Raw genomic sequence first — 25,592 nt, forward strand, 5'->3', positions numbered from 1 at the left:
CCACCCAGCTAGTCTTTAGAAAGTTTCTGATTAATTTTCCATTTGAATAATAATAAGACATAACACAAAAGAACTTGTTTTCAAGCCACTTTTTGGAAGTATAAAATTGAACTCAACAATGAAAGCAAAGTACATAAAACATCTGAATAGAGGCAATAAGGGCATACAAACACAGAGATAGAACACTTAGTTTGGAGATTTGTTCAAATCCAGCTTCAAGTACTTATTAATAATAAATAAAAATATGTAAAAAATAAGTAAAAAATAATTTACCCTGTGCAAATCACTGAAGCTCGATTTGCTTCAGTTTCCTCCTTTGTACAATGGAGATGATAGCCTCTATTTCCCAATGTTGTTGTGAGGATCAAAGTACTTAATACTCTATTTAAATGCTAGCTAATATTATTGGAAGGAATTGTTTTTATTCACTTAAAAAATACAAAGCATCATGGTTTTGAAAAAGAGGCCAATTGGCTAGCTTCATTTGGAACTCAGTTTTAGGAAGCATTTTTTTTTTTTTTGCCTCAGACAGATATACTTTTTATGATTTTATCTGATGGCTAATTTTAATACTAGAGAATGAAGACGGCCTCCATGTGTGATTGCAGCAGGCTCTTTTTAAATGGCAAGTATATTAAGTCTTCCTTTTCAATAGTAATTTAAAAATGCCTCTTAAAGAAGATAAAGGTTTTATAGATAGAAAAGTGATTCATGGCAATCTCCCAGATAAAAAGGCCTCCTATCAGGGACACAGAAATAAGTAGAAGAAGCATACAAAACTGACTGGTATGGCATTCCAATGTACAATTACCTAATGTTGTTGTTGGAGAATGAGTTATTATAACTGTCCCTGGTCCTGGGGCTGCAATAGAAACAAGTAGTTTTTACAAAGTACAGAAGTCCAATTTTTCATTGAATTACTTTTATTTTATATTTGAACTCTCAGTGGAGATCATTGGAGGTCTCTTGAATGAACTCTTAATTTAGTGGAAAAGTGAATGTAATTCATCAAAATTACTTTTTAGTTTTTGATGAACCATTTCCAAGATAGTTCCCATTAATCACAGGAATGCAGCCAACCAATCAAAATGTCCCAAAGAGAAAGAAAATGAAGATGCTAAGATGAAGAGAATTCATGGCATGATCAACATAAATGATGCATGATTTTTCTAAATTACTTTCCACATATAAGCCCCAACTCTGAGTTATTCAAGCAGACAATGATGATAAAACAAAGATATGTGCTATAGCAGGATGACAGAAATTTTTAGTTATATCATGGAGCTTCCCTGACTAGTCTTCTTTTAATTGTTAGTTGTCATTACCAATAAATAGTTCTAAGAATGATGCAAAGCTAACATGGGATGGAGGGGGAAACCCCACCTATGACCAGTGACTGCAGAGATGAAAAGGAAAAGCTGTGATAGACATTCATTCATGTTTTACCTATTGTTGTTACCATGGTATCAGTTTTGAATGTTGACGATTCCATGACTTTCCCAGAAACAAGGAAAACACAAAAGAAAAAACCCAGATGAATATCATAAAACACTGGAAAACTTCCCCATGCCTAAAATCTAAGAGCATCTAAGTTATGCTCAATGTAAAATAGGTCAAATGATTCTTTTTATCTAAACCTGAGAAGCTAAGTTTAAAAATGGATTTCAATTTAGAGTGCAAGAACATGTTTTTCTTTTCAAATATGTTCATTTGATCTAACTGTTCCAGAAATCAACACCTACTTTAGCTTAAAAAATATGAAACAAACATTTGTGATACATTTTTGTCAAATTAGATAACATTTTCAGGTGCAGCTTGCTTTTCATATAATCTTTGGTATGGAGAAGTTTCATCTCTCCCTTAAAGCCGAAAGATTCTTTCTCAGTTGGTTTCCCTTCATTAATATATTTCTGAGCTATAAAAAGAGCTCAGAAAAAGCATCTATTTGTGTGTGTGTGCATGTGAGTGTGTATACACATGTGTGTATACATGGGAACACACTGAACTATTTGAAATTTAAGATCAAAGGGAAATGGACTATATTTCAGTTGATGAGAGTATCAAATATACAACTTACTCATTTGTGGAATCTTCTTCACGATAGTAGAAAAATTGATGATTAAATCAAAGAGACAAAAGAGTGAACATCCTTGCTATGCTATTTGTCTTATCATCTTCCCTATGACACTTAATCTTCACTATGGAATATATGGAAAAAGAGAAGGAGATGCCATTTTCTGGATCCTGGTCCTTATTGAATTTTAAAAACAGGACTAATGATTTCATTACTACAGCGAACTCCTGATGAGGACTTTCCCTCTACCCATGTGGACTAGTAATTTCTTTGCAACTTATAGTTTTAGAGTTGCATTGGACATTGAGAGTCCAAGTGACTTATTGAGGACCAAAAAGATACTACATGTTAGAGGCAGGATTTGAATCCAGGATTATTTATCCCCTACTTCTCTATTGACATCCCCTAATTTGTAACCTACAAGTTATAATTCATATTATGAACTCTGCTGAATGATAAAGAACACATTTACCAGTTTTGATCTCTGGCACATCTGGACTTAGTGTCCTTTTAAGTTGAGGATCAGTATATGGTGACGATTGGTCCAACTGTGAAGCTAAAGAAAGAAGGCATCTAGGTTACTATTGTGATCAAGGATGAGAATAGCAAACTGTTATTTAACCATTTCAAGTGCATTTGTCTTAGCTTTCTACTTAATTAAAAGCTTCTAGAGGTTATGATTAATGTCATGTCTTTCTTTGCATGATCCTAAGATGAATATTAACAACACAATATGCATTTAATAAATATCTCTGAATATTGCTAAGGTTGAATGCAAAATTTCATTAAAATTAAGGGTTATTTTTAGATGTATAAGAAATTTTGGAAAGTTATTATTTTAAACTGAAACATTTGGTAGTTTCTCCAAATATGACTGATATTAGAAATTTTAAGTTCTAAGATCAAATATACATTAAAAGATTCTAGAGTAATGATGCTATATCAATAATAATCTGTTCATTTCTAGGAGACAATTTTTCAAATATAAAACATAATCCTTTCAGGGAAAAAAGCCTGAATGCCTGTAAGTTATTTTTAGAGTATATAAAATAAGAAACTGCCACCTTATGAAGTCATATAACCATTATATGCTCCAAAATTATGTAATTTTTGGTGGAAATTACCAAATTTCCAAATTTGGACCAAATTTTGGACCAAATTGATTTTTAATTCAGTTTACACTATCTTTTCTTTCTTAAAAACTAAAAAACAAACCTAAGATAATTAAAATACAATTCTGGCATCAAAAGCCTTTCTACTATTTATATAATAAGTAACTTTGTACTTTTGTGAAAGGCACAGAGAATGATGTCTGGAGCCTGGAAAATCTATTGAAAAAATTTTTTTGATAAAATTTACTGTGAAAGAGATGAAAATCAAAGAAAGCTCTGTGACAAAAAAAAAAAGATTCATTGCTTATTTCTGATGAAAAATTTCAAAAGAAAAAAGTCTCACCAATGACTCAAACTCAATCTTGGGAGAAATTATATTAATAGATGCACAGACACATTTGGAAAGCAGAAGAGAATAAAAAGAGAGGCAGGAAACAGTGGATATATATGGGTGTCCCCAACTTCAGAAATTACTGGGTACATACTTGAGAGCCTTACTCAGCATTTCTATTTGAAGATTTAACATGATATCCTCAAATAAATATGCTTATCACTCTACTCATCCATTGATAACACATATATACATGTATGTATAAATAATTTATGTGCATTGATATATAAGTCTGATACATAAATATCTTGCTATTCTTTACATCCTAATACTACAAACTGAAAATTACCAAAAAACATGCATACAACTAAAGAAAATATATAAGTGTGAACTACATATAAGACGATACCAGGATGCATAACTTCTTGAAGTGCCTTTAGTAAGGGGTAGGAAATATGCGATTTTGGGAGATAAATGAATAATGGAAGGAGGGAGGAGGGAAGAGAATTTAGGATCTCAACAACAAAAAGCAAAAGGAACAGTTAAAAGAATCATCAACTAAAAGGACACAAATCTATTATTACCCAGAGTTGTCATTGATGCCTCTGTCCTATCTGTAACAGGTTCATATGCTGCATTATAAACAAAAATATGAAAATAAACTGACATGCATAGTTAAAATCAGAAAGAGATGCTCTAATTGGGTTTTTAAATAGTAATAGCTTACATTTTAATACCCTTCTTTGTTTAAATGAACTTGCTGACCTTATTTCATTTAAACCATCTGATACTTAAAGTAAACTGAAGGTTTATTTATTTTTAAATAAATTTATTCTAAATTGAAATTTTATGTTAGATTAAAATTAAATTAGAATTTAATCTAAATTTTCAAGGTAATGAACTGAAAACTAGTTTTATAGGACCTCAAGAATTTCCTTGAAAAACCATTTTTAACAGGTATATTATTACAAGACTCCATTCAGAGTAAATTGGAATCTTATTCATCTTTTCCTAAATAAAAATTCTTTCAAATTCTGCTGAACTTAAGTCTGATACTACTAAAATGATTTATTTAAATCATCAGAAAGAATTTTCATCACTTTTAAGAAAGATAAAAACATGTCTATTTAGTCTTTTCTCCCTTCTCCCCTTTCCTCCCAGCTATGCCTACAAACACATAATATCAGCTCATGGTGGACATTAAATGTCAAGTAGTAATAAACAATAACAACCACTTTCAGGAAGGGATCTGAAAAAATGTGAAGTCCAGATTCAATTAAGAAAAATCCAAAGAGATTCCTTTATAGGAATTCACATTGTGAAAAGCTGTACATACTTAGGACAATCTGACAATTCTCTCTCCCTCTTCCCAAACTCTGTGTTTTCTAAGGAACCACAATAGAAAATAGGCATTCCAGAGATGCTTTAAAAAGTTACTTACCATTTCCCCCCCACATATTTGATCATTTAACATTTGTGTAATCAATATAGGGACTTTAAGAAGATATTGAACAAAATCATAGCAACTAGGTGATGGCATACAGCTATTATTCAAATAAAAAACATGGTGGCTTTTTCAATGGTTTCCAGGGATCAATAATTCTTGAAGAAAAGATTGGAAATGAAGTTTACCAGATATGGTCTGAATTGTAGATGTACGTGGTGTGGTTTTAACCTTACGACGTCTAGTTTTGGACGTGGGAGGTTTGGAAGCTGAAGGAAAAACAGTGCTGAGGTTAGTGTGATAATAACAGGTTGGAATTTAAGATTAAATTTATTTATAGTTCTCCTTCCTATTTCTAGATTAAAGCATGAAAAGAAGTTAACAAGATCTGACCTCTAGCATATCTGCACTAGGTATGGCCTTTGTTTATTTTGATGGTTTTGACACTAAAATAAGAAAAGTTCTTGAATATAACTGAGAAAATTAAAATTAAAGCTACATTAAAATACTCCTTCATAGCACTCAAGTAGCAGAGCAAAACTATTCTACAAGTCCAATTAATATATTGATTTAAATACACAAAAGAAGGGGCTCAACTAATTTTTGACCTAGTAATACAATTTTAACGAAGTATTTTCATTTTCATCTTTTCCCTGAAGGCAAATCTTTTAAGAATATTTTCTTAAAAAGTTGGATCCAGAAACAAAGAAAGACATGGAATGATTTTTTATACATAAAAAAAAATCAAAGTATGCAAATTCAATTTTTTTTGCTTGTTTTTTTTTAATATAATCATAAAACCCCCTAGAAAATGGGGATGAAAAATTCACCAATCAGGTCTATCTGAAAACACTTGATATTATATATGACTTATTATGTCATTATGATTTTCTGCAATTTTCCAGAGTAGAATTAGGGAAATAATAAAAGAACAACTACAGTAATACAGCATCAATACATTCTGCTCCACTCCCAAGTTTTAGAACCTCTCTGATCTCATGTTACTAAGTCTAGGTTTTCATTTATTTATTTATTTTTAATTAATATTTTTTTATTTGAGGATCAAGATTTATGAAAATGGAGGGATGTCATTTTTCAAAAAAACATAGATGAAAAACATACAGCTTCAGGCAAATAAAGGGAGGAAGTCAGTGAGGAAAGCAACTCAATGGAATCCTTAGTGCTGCAATAAAAATAATCATTTTTTCCGGAGAAGGTAGAAACACTGACCTCACCTGAAATTTAGAATTAGAAAGACTTTATCAAAGCTATGGTGCATGTGATGAGAAGATATGTTAGTGATGATGAGAAATTCATAGCTTCCTTGAATTTATATGATTCTTCTTTGAAAACAATTATCTTTAGATGAAGATGAGCAGATCTCTAAGGAAAGCATGAAATGATTTTGTGAGAGAAGTTGCTGCTAGACAGACATACAGAATAGCAGACAGCCTTATGGGTTTGCCTAAAGGGATGAAGAAGAAAGAAAATGGATGTGGCCATTCACTGAACCAATATCTGGAGAGTAGAATTAATTACCTAGTGTAGTCTTGGTTGTTTCAGTAGTTAATGTAACAGATTCCAGGGCTGTATCACAGGAACAAAACAAAACAAAATAAAAAAAACAAAAACCATAATACTGAGGAGTAAGGAAATATGTGTATGCTTATATGTTTGAGTCTGTGTATACACACACACACACACACACACACACACACACACACATATATATATTAGCCATTTGCTTGTATACAAATGATTATACTTCCACGCTATTTAAAGTCACTTTTTTTTTTCCTGTAAGAATCTTCCTCATAACTTTTAGGAGTAAAACTCTGAATACTACATTCAATACTCCCAAGCAAGAGGGTAAATGAGGACACAATTCTATCTTTTGCAAAGTTTTCCTCTTATTTATTTGTTAATAGAGATGTGTCAAATTTGTTAGATGATCTGCACCTATATAATGAGTCTTAGATAAGAGATCAGAAAAAAAAATTAATCTTAGATGTATTCTGGGAATACCATCATTAGTTACTACCATAAGTGCTAAATCAGCAAAGAACAATCATAACTGTGAATATATTGAATCTAATGTCTAAACCACTGAATCACACACTCCTTCAACAAGACAATCCATTTTGCTAAAACACCAACAACACATTTACCGGATTGGGTGAGAGGTGCTTTGGGAGAAGGTGTGGTTTTAGGACGCCGACGACCTGGCCTTTTTGTTTTTGGTAGAGCTGAAGGGAAAAAAAAATGCCTGATTATTATAACTACCATAACTCTGGAAATTTTTCAAGGCTACCTTCATCTTAAGTCTTCCTTTCACTTATTATAGAAACATCTCAATCTGTAATATTGCTTTTTATCATTTTTTTTTAATGAACCAGGATCTTTTGAAATGGGTGATTGTTTTTCTCCTAGGAAAAAGAGACTGACCAGTGACTTTTTCTATTACTAAAGGAAAAAAAAAACAAAATTAGGTATAGATGAAACAGAAGCAAAAAGAATCTCAAAGTAGTATGTTTGAAGGTATACAAGAAAAGTTATATGAAACTTGTAGAAATAGAGTCTATATTCTTTTGGAACTCAGTTTTGGAGGGAAAAACCTTTTTTAGTTTGTTTTGTTGTTTAAACTTTAAACCCAAAGTACACTGACTTCAAACTTCAAACTTCATTCAAAAGCAATTAATTATTTTTATTATTGAAATTCTGATTGAGCCAACTTTAAAAAGAAAGGAAAAAAATAAGAGTTTTCTCTGGTAATGAGATGGAAATGATGAATTAATGTTAAAGGCATTAATGGACCATTTGGATAGCTGAGAGATAACATTCTTTAAAAGACAGGCTAGAACAATGGTTTGAAAAAATGGAGATGGACTTTAACAATGGTGATTGCAAGGGGTTTATAAGATATTATAAGAAAAAGAATATTAAAGGAAGTTAACAGAGAAATTCATAATGAGGAGAAAAAAGGTGGGCCAATCATAGTGCTTGATGGACAACTGATGAGAGATGGAATAGTAAAATGGAAAGAGCACTGGATATGACATAAGTATACTTGGACTCAGAAAATTAGTTTCTTGTCTGAAAAATTAACAGGTCAGATTAAATGTCCTTAAAGATATTTTCCAGGTCAAAATAAATGACAGCTTCTATGCTCCACTGGCATTTTCCCTTTGTTAAGAGAATGTGAAGAAGGTATGACTATGCACTTTAAATAGAGCTCCCCTGTGGGAAACTTTTGAGACATCATTGATAAAAAGCTGTATAAGATGATCAGGCATGGATAAATTGTGATTTTCATGGCTGAAGAGAATATCACTACAGAAGAAATCACAATATTTTTGGAGTAAATACACATTATTCCCTTTTATATTTTCATGTATAAAATCAATCACACAATTAGAGAAAGCAGTTAAAGAGGAAGTTGATGTTCCAAAGATCTGGCACTGTTGTTCAATAACAAGCTTAGCGAGTCAGTAATGTAATGAGTACTTAAAAATTTAATAAGATCTTAGAAGCATGGTGCTCATATAAAAGGGAGGCAAAATCACATCTGGAGGATTTTATGCTGTGGGAAATGATATATTTTAATGAATTATTGATAAATGTGTATTTAAACAAGGACTATCAGTATGGTAAAGGACCTGGAAATCCTTCCTGTCTAGAGAAACTGATAAAGGAGCTGAGTATATCTAATCTGCCTTTCCCAGAAGTGACAATTAGGATATAATAACTACCTTTAAAATTCTGTGAAACATTATTCTGAGTTCCTCCAATGGGCATAACTATGTAATGGATGGACATTTTAGGGAGTTTAAGGAAGTACTTTCTGACATTTTGATATGTCCATATATAGAATTGCTTTACGAATTGGTGAGCTTGTCATCACAAAAGTTTTTCAAACAGATGGCAGCAGACCATCTGATAGAGATTCTTGTTTTGGGTAGATGATTGAACTAGATTACTTAAACATTTCTTCCAAATCTAAAGTTCTATATTTCTTGAGGTCAAGGACTACTTTGTTTTTGTATTTATATGCCCGATATTCATTTTTTCCAAAAGAACTGAGGAGAAAACAGGCTGTTCATGTAGCAACTCTTTCTTTCTCTATAGGAATTTCACTTCCTTCTCACTTTTACTTCTAATCATTCTATAAACCAACTTTCTAAATAAAAATGAAATATAAAATCAATAATATCAGATCATCCTATAGGTTTACATAGACATCAAGGAATTTTCTCCCTTATAGATTTGTACTTTAGAAATATTAATCTTTGCAATTTCCTTTAGGGGACAATTAAAAAACCTGATATAGTAACAGGAAGCTTTAAAAATGGAGACAATGAAGATTCAAAGATGAAGTGTACTCATGTATTTCAGAGAAACTATGGTAATAATACCTAGATTATAGTAAAAAGCAAAGGACTTAAATTCATTCTAATTTTGTCCTCATATAATAGCAAAATGAATGAATGATGTATGAAAGCAAAACCACATTTTAAGTCAGAATGAGAACAAGGTTTAGATGGATTTCTATAGTAGAAGATTTTGGAAGGAGATGAGGCTCGAGAGTCTGGAGAACAGGTTTGACAGAATTAGAAACATGGTGATAACTAATGGGTAAGAAGTTGAGGTAAAGAGAAACGAGAAGGGGTATTTTCATATTCTAACAAAGACAGGCTCTGAAAGGAACAGAAAATGCAACCATTCACTAAAGGAAATTCCATTACCTATTGTTGTTGGTGACAGTGGTGAAGATGGTGCTAGTGTAGTTTCAGCACTAACAGACTCCTGGGCTATAACAAAAATAAGCAAAACCAAGGAAAATATTGAACAGAATAATAATCCAAGTGGAAAATGAGATTTCCTATTAAATTAAGAGTATTACTTTAGGGATGAAAACTGAGTGTAACTCACTCAATAGAATGAATCTCTCAATCATTGATTATTCTACATATTCTTAGAAAGCCACAAGGAAAGTAAAATATAAGAGTGATTTTCTTGTTCTCTTTTGACAATCATTAATGTTCTGATAACCATTTATATCTCTTATTGCTCTGGCAGTGCACTTTCCCTATAAATGGAGAGTACAGTGCCACCTCTTTGAACTTAGGGAAATTAGACTTTAAAAAAGTCACCTATCTTTCATCTTTCTCAATTAGATTGTAGAGGTCCATCCAAGACAGCAAAATGATGCTCCAATTAACTAATCAATTTCTTGCTCTGTTTTGATTTTGTTACTTTCAATTAATTACTTTTTTGATTATTTCAAAGATTGCTCTACAAATGAGCGTTTATGGCCAGGAAATACATTACTTCCTGGTTTGAGCACATTTAATAGTGAAGATAATTTTCTACTAAAAATACCCCATGAATTTCTTAATGTTTTGAGGAAATGATTATTCCTTAGGAAAGCATCAGGGAAAACAAAATATTCATTTGGTGAATGTTTTCTTTATAACCTATTACTCTTAAGAAACAATCTACTACTCTTAAATTTTCCTATTAAATCACATAGAGTTGCATATTTCAATAACTGAATGACTTCCTAATATGAATTTATAAGAAATTCCTGTCTGCTATCAGAGTTGTTTTTAGATGTGTTTGTTTTGGGTTTTCCATAAGAAGGTTTTCTGCCCAGTGTCTGAAAAGACAAAAGTAAATTATGTTTTCCAAAATGGTTTGTTCCAGATCTTTTGTTCTTAAATAGTTGCTTATCATAAAAATGTAAAGCCTAGATCAATATTAATGACATGGGGATAGGGACAAATTATTCAATTGACACCAATTTCAGAAAAGAATCATCTTATTCCACAATGGTAACCTCAACAATATTTTGGGTTTATCATATTTCTTAAACATTCCTAACAGTTTTTCGCTATTTTCTAAAACACCAATAGTTGAAGATATTTTCTTTTATAGGTATGTTTTAAGGAAATCCAGTCTCTGTAATTTTAATATTTTCATAATGGATTTTTTCAGTTTTTTGCAAACTCTTTTGATATAATTTTTTCTTTTGGACATTTTTATAGTGCTTTTGTTCAAACTAGAATATTAATAATTGTTCCAGAAAAATAAGATATAGTTACAAATGTAATACATATGAACATATGAACCACTGCATAATATGTTTGCATTACACATTAAGTTAATAAAGACATGTTTCCTCTCTAGGGGAAGAAAGAAACATTGAGATGAACAATATTGACCATCCTTGCTGCTCTTATCTAATTTTTATCATTTTTATCCTCTATCCATGCATATGTGATGTTAAATTTACCAGGAGTTAGTTGTGATACATCTGGGCCTGGGGGAGTTGTTGGTTTGGGGGGAACAGGAAATATTTCTTTAGGAACTGAAAAAAAAAGATAAAAAGAAGTTGTAGAATTTTCAGTTCTTTTAAACTTATTACACCACCCTAGGTGTGCATATGTGAAAAGATTATCTTTGCACAAAAACAAAAAATAGATGACTTAAGTGAGAAGACAGAAGCTTAAGCTGCCTGAAATTTCATTACTGAATTTAACTCATCAAAAGGATTCTAGTATCTTTGAAACTTGGCTATGAAACAAGTAAGAAGGGGATGGAGCCTGTGCAAGAAGAAAGATAAAGATTATCTAAATTGTACTACTGGAGAGCCCACACTCAGAGTTCTTTTAAAATAGATGCTTATATAGTCTTGGAAAGAAAACAATGTATCAGAATTTTGGTAATGACTTCGAAGAAAGGTAATTGCTTTCACTTGTATAGATTGCAAACAATATAGTATCTTTTCAACTTGAGAATCTAATATTTTAGCTTCAATGAGGAATAGGAAAAGCAAAGAAAACAAGTGATCTGTTAAGTAATTCCACTATCTATTAATACTTTAATGAAAGTGTAACAGCCTTCTGAGATACATTCAAAACCAGAAGGTTAAAAACAAGAGTTACAAAAAGGGGGAAAAAATTGAGGACATCAGTCACCAAAAATTTACATTTGTGTAAAGTTGCTGCTCCTTCTCCTGATTTCTTTGTATTTGAAGGATACTGCTGATTTCACTGAGTTTTTATAGGACCATAGGATACATATTATATATTACCTACATAAATTTGATAAGATAAACTTTTAATACTTTTGAATTTATGTTGACATATTAAGCAAATTTGTGAGATATATCAACCAACTTATTACTCATTATTATTTTGGGGGTTAGATCTTGACTTTATCTATAAAAAGAAGAGGTTGGACTAAATGACTTTTAAGATAGTTCTCAAATCTGAGTCTATTATCCTATGTCCTGTGATATCATTAGAATAGAAAATTATCAACTCCCTCTATTGACTCACATCAGGATCATTATAGTCTAAGAGAGTTGCAAAGGAAATGGGAAGCTTAATGACGTGAAGAGTCAATAAGTATCTGTAGGATTCAGGACATGAACTTTGATCTGTTATGCCACAGTTCTCTTTAACTGTCCTGACTCAGTTTCCTTGTACAAGTTTCCCTTGTCTCAGTCTCCCTAATTACTCCCCTAAGCTGTAAATCTCCTTCTGAGATTTACATGAAGGCTGAGGACCAATTACTCTAAGGTTATAAATTGTTAGCCCAAGCAAGATAAACAAGAGACTAGACCTCCTGATTATTTTCTGACCTCAAGAATTTATTATATCCCTCTAAAATATTCCAAGATATTTCACTGACATCTTCATCTCTGGGTATTCAGACATTCTGTCTCTGGGTTTTTTGGTTTATGGCCTTGATAGGGCCTTTCCCACTCTCTCCCTCTTCTTTGTCTCCAAAGGTATTTAAGAAGTTGGGGTTCCTCCATTCATTTGCTGGAGTATGGTGGCTGGCAGTTGTATGCTGGACTCCTCCAGCCCTGGGACCAACATGAATTCCTTGGTCCCAGTATATCTTTATCTCTGTCTGACTGGATAATTTGAGACGTGAGTCCTGTCCAGTCAATCTTACTCTCCCATTAATAAAATATTAAAAACTCTCTAATCTCTCTCCTGCCTCAGTTTCTCCGGCATTACAGGTCTTTCTAACTCCAAAGTTTATCATATTTCTTAAACATTCCTAAAAGTTTTTTTGCTATTTTCTAAAACACCAGTAATTGAAGATATTTTCTTTTCTAGGTGTGTTTTAAAGGATTTTAAATATTGAGGAAAGTCATTAATTTCTAGGATTGACTTAATGTTAGTTTTCACTAACATGCAGGAATGGTATTCCCATACTTTTTTCCATGACTAAAAAGGTACTAAAAACATTTGTTGATAAACATTAATATTTAAATTGGTTAAAACATAATTGATTCCATTTTTTCATTTGGCAGTTGTAATTAACTTAAGCCTTGCATGAAAATGCAAAAATGCAAAAATTAGATTATGGCAGATGGAATTTATTCTTTATTGGGCAATAAATAATTTGCAAAACAATATGATACTCCCAAATCATCCTATTTTTGTGATAACTCAGTTTACTTTCTTAATGGCACTATACTGGAATGCTTGAAAAATTTCTTTGAAACAATTACACACTTTCAAATATGCTAATGCTGCCCTGGTATATGTTTTAGACTTAGCATAAATAAAATGTACTTCCTTTAAGAAATGGGGGAAAAGAGAATTAATAAGTTCCCCCTTTCTTTTTGTAGTCTTCAGAAATCAGTTTGAAACTAGTACCTTGTATACCCCTCACTTGGTTAAAAGTGCCATATGAATGCATTATATAGACCAGTAATGGAAAGGTTGGTAGATGTGTCCAACTTAGCTTTCATAGGCACAGTTGGGATCCTGATCTAACTAAATGAAAGTTGTCTTTTTTTTTTTTTTTTTTTTTGTAAGGACAAGAGAAGACTATGTTCTTAGAAAATGAAAATAATAACTAATAAGTCATACTATTGTTTTTATTTTCATTTTATCTAAATAGCATTTCCCATCACATTATCTTGTAAAGATTTGAATTAATTTCAGGATTTTAGCTGTGAGAAAGACCAAATGGGGACTAAAATTCTGCTTCAGAAATAATATAGGGCTACAAAAGTTCACTAAAAGAAATGAGAAGTCATGAAAAATGAAAAATAAGAAGTTGAAGATAATTAGGAAAAACAAGATAATCTAGTTAGATAGCCTTCTTATTTTTACAAACTTGGTTGTAAGACAGAAATTAACAAATAGACTGCATTGACTTTTTCATTCTACTTGTACTCCCTCACAACAACATGATGTAATGGGTACAATGCTGTTCTCAGAATCAGGAAGGTTTGGATTTGAATTCTGCCTCAGGCAACTTCCTAGGTGTATGACCCTGAGCAAGCCACTTAATTTCTTTCAGTATCCATTTCCTCATCTGCAAAGGAAGGGAATAGATGAACTTCTAAGTCCCTCTCAACTATGATCTTATGATTTCCTTTTGATAAATGATTATTTCCTTTTATCATATATTAAATGCTACTTCAATGAGAGAAAAGTCTACCTGAAACAATATTTCTAAAATTAAAGGATAAAGTTCAAGGAGGAATAAACGGAACAAAATGAAACTACAAATCATTAAATCTTTTATCTTAGAACAAGACAGATAGCAACATAATCCAATTGTGGATTTAAGGTCATCAATCATTTATACTATTCTCAATTCCTAAAACCAATAACAGACTAGTGATAGTACTAAGTTATGTACTTACTGTACATAAGATTTTTGTTATTTCTTTGCCAGAATTAAAGATTTTTAAGAACTATTTGCAGAATAGATTAAGATTTACTCTTAAATTTTTTATTAAAATAATAACATTTTTGCTGGTTACATGAATTTGAGGCCCAGTGGATAGGTCATTTTGTCTTAGAAGAAATACATGACCAAAGGTCTTAGTATTGTTTTAATGTTAAAATGGTATAAAGAGTTTTGGGAAATTTTGCACCCTCAGTTTTACTGGATTCTGATTACAACAGTTTTAGATTATCATTATTGCCATTCAAAAAAAGCCAGAAAAATCATCACCTATGGAAAATCTAAAATAGAGAAACAGAGAAAGTTCAGCTAATGGACTTGAAGAAAGAGTTTGATGTGGATGACCTGGTTGTTAAATTTAATGACATTTCAAAAAGTAAAGCAATGATTAGCAGAGATAATAGAGTTACCCAGTATTGTTGTTGGCCTCTTAAGTCCATGAGAAGTTGGTTTGGGCTTTGGTGTAGATTCTGAAATGGTTGAGCTTATCACTGTTGGGAAAGCAGGCATCATTGGCAGGTAGATATTGAAAGATATAACCCCATTTACATCTTCAGAATAAATTCCACATTTGCTATAAATATTTAAAAACCCTGAGATGGCAAGAAGATGATCTATTCTTATAAGCATAAATACATTTCCTCATAGAAACCCATTTTTGGGATCCACCACAATAAAAAAGAAATGGTACTGACATCATGTGCATACCATATCCAATTAGGGAAAAAATTTCATATGTTTTCAAATTTCATCCTGTAATCATGAAACAATTACCTCAGAAAGAAATTTCATTCAAGTTTATAACCTAGACAGTCACTGATATTCCGTGTTCTGCCTAATAACTGGTCCCTAACCACAATACTATGCTAATAGGATTGTTATAACACAATACAATTTCAAAGCTCTTAAAGTATGAGTTTGCAAGAAGTAAGCTTGTATCTCCCCTCCTTTCCCAACCTCACTCTCTTCTCATATTTACTTTCTGTTAGGACTCTGATTCATGTAGTGAAGGATTTTCAGTATTGTTGACCCTGCCACCCAAATTTAATCTTTTATGAGAATTCCATTGCTTTTTTCTAATTTGGAATCCTCATCCACTCTCTGAAGAGATCATTCACCAACTTGTTTTTGTCCTTTTGCTCATTTCCCTAATTATTAATACCCCAATACCTATGCTTGAAAATCTTATTGCCACATCCAATTGAAAATGGGGAAAATTACTGATTTTGAACATTTGATAAACTTTTTCTTCTTTCTTTGCAGTCACTATCAGTATGCACAATTAAGTAAATTATATCAGTTGCCCTATTCCTTCTATCTGATTAAAATTCTCAATTTAAGCTTCTAGTAAAGGCATCCTAATTAAAAATTAATTGAGCCATATAGTGGAAAATATAATCTGCCTAGAGCTAAGAACTTAAGCATTAACTCATACATTATAAGATTGGAAAAGTAAATGTAGTACTATAATTCAACTGGTCAAAAAGCATTTATTAAATATCAACTATGTGCCAGGAATTCTACTGGAAATAGACTGGTACCAGATTCTTTCTATTCTCCAAATACAAACATCTTAAAAGTTAGTCTTAGACAGTGATTCATAGGTTAAATGTTATTTTATATAGAGTTGATAGAAAAATTTTGTTCAACATATTCCCTGCATTTTATGCAAGCATTTAGATTGCTAAAAACAGTAAATCATTCTTACCTAATAATCCTCACTTTTCTTATAAACACCATCTATCTCTTAATTAGGTGGTGATTTGCTCATTCTTTATAATTTCCTCAGATTCTAGCTGACTGAAAACCTTTCTGTATTATCTGATCAAAAGACTATTCAGCTGTAATAATGGAATCCATTTTATTTTCCCAGGCAATGAACTCCCCAATTATCCAAATCTCGGCATTTTTTTTTTTTTTTTTTTTACAAATTTCTGACATTGTCATGAGTACAATTGCTGAAAGAGAAATATCCTAATCACAGCAGAAAGAATCTGGGTACGATGAGATCACTCTACTGTATCACTTTGATTTCTATTAGAAAAAAAATCTGTTGTTCCAAAAAAAATTTTTTAGCCTTAGAATTTGGAAATTAAGGAAAGCTCAAGCAATTTTTGAATTTAATTTGTGATGCTTCTCTGTTAATACTTTGAGTTTTAAAGAAACAAACTGAGTTTTCTTGGGAATTTGAAAATAAAGAAGAAAATCAATTTAGAGTTTTTTAGGGTTTTAGGAACGTACTCTCTCTCCTGCAGGGAGAGAGAAAAAAGAGAAGTCTTCATTATTAAAGTTGGAAATATCCTCTTTTCCCCTAAATATCTATATCTATATATGATAAAGATGTATCATAAAGCAATTTCACTGAAAAGTAGATAATACCAAGCTTTGATACAGCTTTTAAAGATGAATTTTAAGTGTATGTTCAGCCTTTACAAAAAAGCTATTAATCATAGTAACAGCTGTAATAATATTGCAGAAAGCAAACAAGGTACACTTCTCAAATAATGATAAATCTAAATAATATAATACAAATAATGTTCACATGTGACTGATGATATCTGTCTCTGCTTTATTGCCATACTATACATTTTTCAAGATAGACATTTACACCATAAGCACAAGGAAAATAATTTTTAAAGTGTACATGACAATAACAAATTACTGTTAAACTGGGGCATAATAAAATTTTAACAAAGTTCATATTAATTAGTCTTATGAAAATAATTATTCAAGAAACAAAAGTGTACATGACTTGATTTTATTTATGGTATTTGAAACTGACATGTGAATCCCTAATTCTACCTCATCATGCTTTTTAAAAAAAATCACTTCATGGAATAATGTCTGTTTGCTTATTTCAAATCATTTGGATCGTCTAAAAATGTGAAATAGTGTTGGCTAAACTCATGAGATCTCCAGCATTGTCCAAATGGAACATTTGGAGTAAGTGTCTAGTCATATCACATATAAACTATAATATTGGGCAAATGAAGCCACAAGATAGCTCTTGATTAAGAAAATGCCATTATTATCCAAGCTTGTCCATGCCAATTTAGGGCTTTTAGATTGTTTAAAAAGTAAGGGTTTCTATGCTTCCCTGCCTACCTTCTATTTATTTTTCTGGCAATGAAAAGCAAGAAATATTTAGAGACCAGAGTAAGAGTAATAAGTAAAAAGGACCTGAAAAACATTTTTAAACTGTAAACTATTTGATAAGCAATGTTTAAAAATTATCTAATTGCTAATAATTATAAGAAAGGTACTTGAAACTCAGTTAAATAGTTGGAGGTCACTTAAAGATAAATTTAGACTAAATTGGGCAAAAAATAAAGGTAATTGTATTTAGCTTAATCAGTAATAATAAACTAAAATAATTTCTAGGTTAATATACTTAAATATGAAATTTGTGTGTGTGTATGTGTACGTTTGTGTGTGTGTGTGTGTATTCTTAAGAGAAATTTATCTTCACTGAAGGTACCACAATAAAGCTCACTTCTGCCTTCTATTTTCTCTGGCTTCCTTCAAGTTTCAGCCAAAATGTTATCTTGGTCTCACTTAATGTTAGTGATTTCCTTCTAAGAATATCTGCATTCTTCCCCTATATTTATCTTATTTGTACATAGCTATTTATATTTATATATTATATATGCACATATTACATATGATGTATTAACATATAATTATTTGTGTCCCTGATTAGATTGTGAATTCCTTGAGAGCAGAAACTTTTTTTTTTAACCTTTCTTTATATTCTCAGTTCTTAACAGAGTTCTTGGCACATAGTAGGATCTTAATAAGTGTTTGATGACTTGGCCTACTGTAGAGAAAGAATATAATCTAATTTAAAGCATAAAATTGTACAACATAGGTATATGCCTAAGAAAATATAATATATAAAAAATTTAGACCTATGAAACAGACAGGGTAGGCATTAGGACTTAAACTCAAATTATCAGGATTTTGAGGTTGACTTTCTTCTACCTTCCTTTTCTGCTTCTTGCTGAGGAAAAGTTCAATTCAATGAGAATTTAAGAAATATACACATCTTTACATCATATTGCTTTGTGTTATCAGAAAATGTCACTGCTAGGTTTATACATTAATTTACATAAAATAACTTCTAATACTTCAATCAAATCAGTAAAACATTTGGATTATCACTAGAGCTGTAATCTTATCAATTTTTCCACTTTAGGTACAGTAAACTATGCCAATTTCCTTTTAATTGGAGGAGTCATAAGATACTGTTAGAATTCAAAATGTTAGGTCAGAAAAGTCTTAGTTACCACGTTTGCTTCCTGTTGGTCTGATAATGGGGCGTCGTCGCTTAGGTGTAGAAGGAATGGATGTGGTTTGTGTGGAAGCTGAAAGAAGCAGATCCTATTTCATAATTTTTCATTAAATTTTCTTTCTTCATCTAGCAATCATGTTGCACCTAGACCATAAATTCACAATGGCGAGGACTGCACATATAGTCTATAGTAGGTATTCAACAAATATTGTTATTGAATCATACTGAGCTAAATTGCAGAAAGTACACTATATTTAGCCCTACCTTGTGAGGGTGAGTATATATTAAAAAATCCCAGAACCCTGTTCAATTTAGCAAACATTTATTGCTTGCTTGCCACATGCTAGATATCAGGGAATATCAAAATGAAAAGATACATAGGCCTTGCCATTTAAGCTACATGAAAGAAATAGAGCCTAGACCTTACCTGAGCCTGGAAAGAAGATACAGATTTTAACAGGGAATGATAGGGAATGACATTTCTAATTATGTTAGGGTAGTAGGCAGTATATATAATTTGGATTTGGGAAGCAAGAACACAGATGTCTGAATTCTGTAATTTCTTTGTTCTTCAGAATTAGAAATAAATTTTGATGCTATGGCCTTTCAGAATCCTTACCATGAATTAACATACTCTGTGACTTCCAAAATTTCCATTATAAACTGTAAGATTTTGATGTTGTCCTTCATCATGCCCCCTTTCCTTTTTTTTTCCTGCTTGATATAACTCATAGATTGTATGTGATACTATTTATATTTAAATCCCAGGGAAAATATTCTGTGCCAAGATGAACTCAATTTATCTGAACAGAAAGGACTAAAGTGAAATTCTCATCTGTGTTTTTAGATTTTTCTAATTGAGATAATAGGGAAAAAGTCATTTGTTAGAATAAAGAGATCCTGAAATTATATAAATTCTTTATATTTGATGATTTATTTTTTAATGCAATGGCAATTGCATTCTAAAGAACTCATGACATTGACAAGGAGAAAATTAGGAATGTTGATTGTAATAAAATAAAGTTAGCAATTATGTAGTGTTGTCAAGGTTTACATAAACTTTACATATGCATGTGTGGGCACACACACACACACACACACATACACAGAGTGTGCTAAAAGTCTTAGGACATTCTTACTTTTGAGATCAAAACTGCTCTAAGATTTTTTTGGACAATTCATATTTTCTCATTTGATACCACAACTCTATGAAGTGAGTGAAATTTTTTTAGGTGCAACATTGTTCACTTTTACCACTTTTCTACTTTAAAAAAATAAAAAATTGCATAAGCATTAGTAGTTACCAAGTGTAGTATGTTGTATTTCAGGACTGGCAGATATTTTCGGTTTTTGAGGAAGAAGTGGCACTTCATTTGGAGCTGAAATAAAACAGTCACCACCCCAGCCCCAATTTAATTAACACAAAGAGCTTCTAGAGCACTGACATGCTTTAGCTGATAAGAAAGACAAGCCACAAGACAATCATGAAAAATGAACAGCTCATGGATTCTTGAAAGCTGGTGGATAAAATGAAGTATTCAAAGAGGAAAAGTCATAGAATGATAACTGATCATGTGATGACCAAAATTAGGATGAGTGCATTCAACTGTGCTGGAATGAACATGAAGACAGAGAGATGTGGAAGAGAGATGATGGTGAGGATGTCACTTTTACATGCAGATTTCATAGTGTATTGTCTTATTCCTTTCAAGACAGTGTAAATATTATCTCCTATGTCTTCTAAGTAAAATCAGGTAGAAGGCTTGAAAAACATTAATGATGCAGAGAAAAATAAACAACTACTTATTCAGAAGCAGGAAAGAGAAACATGATTAGATGTGATGGAATAAGATGTTTCTTTTCAAGAAAGCCATTCATGTGGGCTTTCCTTTGATGAAAAATGAAGTGAGAATTTGGTATTGAAAACATTACCCAGCGTGGCCCTTGGCTGTTCAATTGTTCTAGAAGTTTTAGATGGGGCAGAGTCCAGAGTTGTTTTTGCTGCTGGAATAAATGTCAACAAGTTATAAGGGAGTAAAGAGCCTCAGGAATTGAATGCTAATTCATGAATAGAATTCATGTCTAGAAGGAAGAAAAGGGTCATTTGAAGGACCTCAGTAGAAAGCATATTGAACACAGACTCACAATTTCTGAGTTCCCTTCTTGCCTTTGTCATTTTATCGTTTGTGTGACTTTAGGTAAGTCACTATACCTCCCAAGACTTCCTTTCCTTCATCTGTAAAATGGGGAACTAGACTAAATGATTTCTAAGATCCTTTTCAGCTCTAGACCTATTAACTACTTGAAAGACTGTTGATCAGCAGTATTAACGTAGTTATTGGAAGTTAGAAAGGGAGTCATATTTTAAAAATACACATAATTCAAAGAACTAAGAATGAGACAGAGTAAGTTGCAAGATGGAGACATATTTGACAGAATTCTAGATGCAGAAATAGAAAAGATCTTAGCTGTTATTTAGTCCAACCCTTTCATTTTGCAAAATAAGGCAACTGGAGCCAAGAATGGTTGAATAGCTCCCCCACTGTGGCATAATTCCTAAGAAAGTAGAGTCACGATTTGAACTCAAGTCCTATGATTCTTTGTTTTTTGTAAATACTAGTAAAACGCATGCTAGCATTCCACTTCACACAGTTTTATATTTTATATTATTTATAACTGTCCTACATTATGGAAGACCATGATCAAGTATACAGGTTAAGAGAATTTTCTATTGGATAGGGGAATGAACTCCATTCCCTTTAAAATCCCTTCCAATTTCATGATTCTATAGAACATTATGACATTAAATAATACAATAAAAGTATAGTAATATGTAACTACATACTTAAAATGAGTCAGCTGGTTCCCAGTAAAAAAATAAAATCATATTTTTATAGATTATTTGCACACAAATAAGCAACCTTCCCAAAAAACAAAAGAAGTTTTAAGATTGACAATAGTGAATACTGTGTGATAGATCAGTATGTCAGTCCCTTTGTTGCAATGCATATTATATAGGTAACAGTTACATTTATAAAGTAATTAGTGAAATCTTAATTTATTATAGTTTATAGCTACACTGTTTTGTTTCTTTCAGATAGAGTCAACATATATATATATATATATATATATATATATATATATATATGTATAGTTATGATTCTGCTGGTCCTTTGCTTAATTCTCTTCAGATTGCCTTGTATGCTTCATATTTATTATTTCCATAGTACGAAAAGCCGCATAGTATAGTGAACAGAATATTGAATTTGTACTTAGAAACACCCTTCATAGCACTTTAAGATAAAAAAAACCCTTATTTTCAAAACTCCCATGAGATAAATGATAGAAGGATTATTACTTCCATTGTAAAGATGAAGAAACTATATGTCAGGGAGATTAAGTGATTTGCATATTGTTACATAGGTAACGATTGGCAAAACTGAGACTTGAACTTGTCTTCTAAAGAAGTCCAATAGCCTTAATCTTAATACTATGCTGTATCAACCAAATCTCTAACTTAAGGATCCTGTGATGACCAATGCCTGATGTTCCAACTCCTGAAACAACCATAAATCAAGAACAAAAGCCATTATGCAGTTGGAGAAAAAAAATGAAGAGGATTTGTTATTCCTTCTTTCTGGAAGAAAAGGACCAAATTCACAGTCTGTAGAAAATTTGGGATCTAAAGATAAATTTATGAAAGGTTGAATAAGTATACCTGTTTGGGTGATGGATATGTCAGGCTCATCTGTTGTTGGGGTACTTGAGAAAACAGGCTGCATATCATGAGTTGCTAAAAAAAATTTGAACAAGAGCAGATATTAATTTTTAAAGATGGCACTATACATTTCTAAACAGTGTTGGCTTTCTGTGCTACTAGTCTTATTATTTAAGACAAATACAAAAAGTTCGTGTTTCTGTCCTTGATCTGAATTCATGAGTTTTATCAATCTAGAATTGAAACTGCCCTGTAATATAATATATGTAATTCATTTGAAATGGGGCAGTACCAACTCATGATGAAAAAAACACTTAAAAGTAAACCCTACAGTAGAGTTAGATTTGAATCTGCATGTAGACTACACAAAGGAACCTAGGAAATGAAAATAACAATTGCATTGTACAATACACACACACACACACACACACACACACACACACACACACATATACAGAGGATTTTATATGGGCTTTTCAGACAAGATTTGGTTCCCATTTGTAATTCACTCAGCAGCAGCTAGCCTTCAAGTCTAGGAACAACAGGCTAAAAAGTATATCACTAGTGGTATCACTCCTCTAGAAAGTTTATTCAATTGAACCCACATTTCATGTTCCATATGAAAAGAGAAAATGGAATCAATTTCAAAATGAAAATGAAGGCTGTGTGTTTTATATTTGGGGAATTTTACATCAACCAAAGTTTGAAGAAATTTCTCGAGTTGGTCCTGTAAGTGGGGAAAAACAAAACAAAACTAAAAACAGTGAAAGGTTAAAAGGGGCAGAGAGTAGACATGCAAGTAAGGGACGAATGATTGATAAATGAGAAAAATAAATGGAACACAAAAACAAATCTTCCAAAAACATGTGTAGTTAGTTGGCGGTTTTGAGAATCATGATACTACATCACTTTGTAGCAGATTCTTGATACTGGCTGAAATTCTGATTATCCAAAACAGAGAAAAAAATCCCTTCCCCTACCCCTGCCATGAAAGCCATTGTTTATTTCTTCCATACAATGCATATGTCTTTCTATGTTAGAAATACTTGTCAGTGACTAAAATTGTAAACTTTTGTTCCAATATTCATAAAATATAAATTTGATAAACAGAAGGGCATAAGTCATGTTTTAACAACTTCTACTGACACACTGCTTTAAAGTTTCCAAAACTCTTCCCAGAAATCCGGTGAGGTAGATCATATGTAAGACATATGTGTCTCTGCAATATGATATATTTGGATTGTCTAAATTTATAGACAAGACTTGATAGTGTCGTGGTTAGGTATGATTTGAGTTTTGATCCATCCATAAGAGAGTTGGAAGAGGGATTTGTTATACTGCCAGTAAACTAGTTGGGAACAAGAGAATGAAAAGGCTTAGATTATCCAAAGCTGAGTGATTTCTCCTCAAGTTTCCAAGAGGGAGAGAGTCAAATCCATCTGTTGCCTCTCCATGTTTAAAAAGCTTTCAGAAAAAAAGACCCCTATGACAGTATTCTCTCAATCTATCAGAAGTGATGACTCTTTTCTCATATTTAGCACCTTCTCTCACTATTGTATAAAAATCTTTCTAGTGGTACATTTCCCAGGGATTAGGTACCACCCCCTTGCTACCAAATTATTGGCCCAGAAACCACATGTAAATGAATGATGTAAAATGATGTAAAAAATTTAATAGATAAAAGACTATTCCTTTTGCTAATGTGAGAATATAACATGAATATACACAATTCATGGAGTTCTCAATACTGTTTGCATAAATGAATAATGTTTTCCTCATGTTCTAGAGTATCTCTCTAGTTGAATGTTATAAAGCAATTATTTGTAAGAAAATATTCACCAAGCAAAACAAAGACTCAGACTATAAATCTCTACCAGGCAACAACAATAATGACAAAAATCTGTAAACCATCTGGTGAACTTTATTTTTATTCTTGTGCATTCTCACCACTTCTATCTAGCTTTCTTTCACTCTAGTGCTTATTCCAATTGGATGAATGAGGTCAGTTGGAATAAGCTGCTCACAGGGCAAGCAGAATGCTCTTTGTGGAAGCTAGCCCCTTTAAAATGTTCTTGGTGAACCAACCAACGCCCAAATTATTTCTAAATACAGCACTCCTTATATTTGTCACTGGTAATATTCACTTTTTGATTTTGTCAGTTCTTTATAGAATGCTGAAGCAGTTAAAAATATTTGTTTTCTATGTTTTCTCTACCTTTCTTCTGATGCTATAAATGTAATTTCTAATTGGGTAAAATGTAATGTTCTCATATTCTTTTGGGAAAAGAGGTTAAATATAATTGTTTATTGTCACAAGATAGCATCTGAGAAACCTCCATACAACAGGAAATCTAGAAATATTGTAACCTCTGCAAAAGTTCAGAGCCACTGAGTCAGTTGACCTAGTGATCTATCATAGTTGAGAAAGAGTATAATGAAGATTCTTTTAAGATTGAAAAAAAAATCAACTGGATTGTAACCTTGGGATCACAACCAGTTACTTCTTTTTGTTTAATTTTCAGCTGCCACATGGTATTTAATTCATATGGCTATCTTCCATTCCAATAACAATGACTCATCATTCTCCATTGGGCTAGATTTTTTTTGCCGCAAGAAAAAAAGTCAGAACACCATCCCAGAATAAAAAAAAAAGCAGATCCAAAGCTCTGCACAAGTTATTTTGGTGAATTAAGGATCAGAACCTAAGGGAAAATAGAAGCATTTACATAATTTTTTGGGGGGCACTCAACAATTCAAAAACCTGAGACCTGTCTTTGGAAGTATTACATAAGACAAACAACCCCCCTTAAAAAGTGTTAATAATACTTGTGTGTGTGTGTGTGTGTGTGTGTGTGTGTGTGTGTGTGTGTGTGAGAGAGAGAGAGAGAGAGAGAGTTTG

The 25,592-nt window shown here is 31.9% G+C and overlaps 1 protein-coding gene across 1 annotated transcript in view; it reads right to left on the reverse strand.

Annotated features, from left to right (window-relative positions):
* The window catches only part of ABI3BP (ABI family member 3 binding protein), a 134,203-nt gene that overhangs the window by 90,550 nt on the left and 18,061 nt on the right, over positions 1 to 25,592 (reverse strand). The window contains exons 9-22 of the mRNA XM_051990599.1: positions 22,694 to 22,768; positions 20,908 to 20,979; positions 20,280 to 20,354; positions 18,971 to 19,048; positions 15,095 to 15,175; positions 11,254 to 11,328; positions 9,704 to 9,769; positions 7,130 to 7,207; positions 6,501 to 6,548; positions 5,150 to 5,230; positions 4,102 to 4,149; positions 2,547 to 2,630; positions 1,447 to 1,494; positions 812 to 862 (exon numbers count right to left, since the gene is read on the reverse strand). Coding sequence (XP_051846559.1) covers positions 812 to 862; positions 1,447 to 1,494; positions 2,547 to 2,630; positions 4,102 to 4,149; positions 5,150 to 5,230; positions 6,501 to 6,548; positions 7,130 to 7,207; positions 9,704 to 9,769; positions 11,254 to 11,328; positions 15,095 to 15,175; positions 18,971 to 19,048; positions 20,280 to 20,354; positions 20,908 to 20,979; positions 22,694 to 22,768 — 960 coding nt within the window. The remainder of the gene's footprint in view (positions 1 to 811; positions 863 to 1,446; positions 1,495 to 2,546; positions 2,631 to 4,101; positions 4,150 to 5,149; positions 5,231 to 6,500; positions 6,549 to 7,129; positions 7,208 to 9,703; positions 9,770 to 11,253; positions 11,329 to 15,094; positions 15,176 to 18,970; positions 19,049 to 20,279; positions 20,355 to 20,907; positions 20,980 to 22,693; positions 22,769 to 25,592) is intronic.

This window comes from Antechinus flavipes, chromosome 3 (genome assembly GCF_016432865.1).
Source record: "Antechinus flavipes isolate AdamAnt ecotype Samford, QLD, Australia chromosome 3, AdamAnt_v2, whole genome shotgun sequence".
NCBI classification, from domain to species: domain Eukaryota; kingdom Metazoa; phylum Chordata; class Mammalia; order Dasyuromorphia; family Dasyuridae; genus Antechinus; species Antechinus flavipes.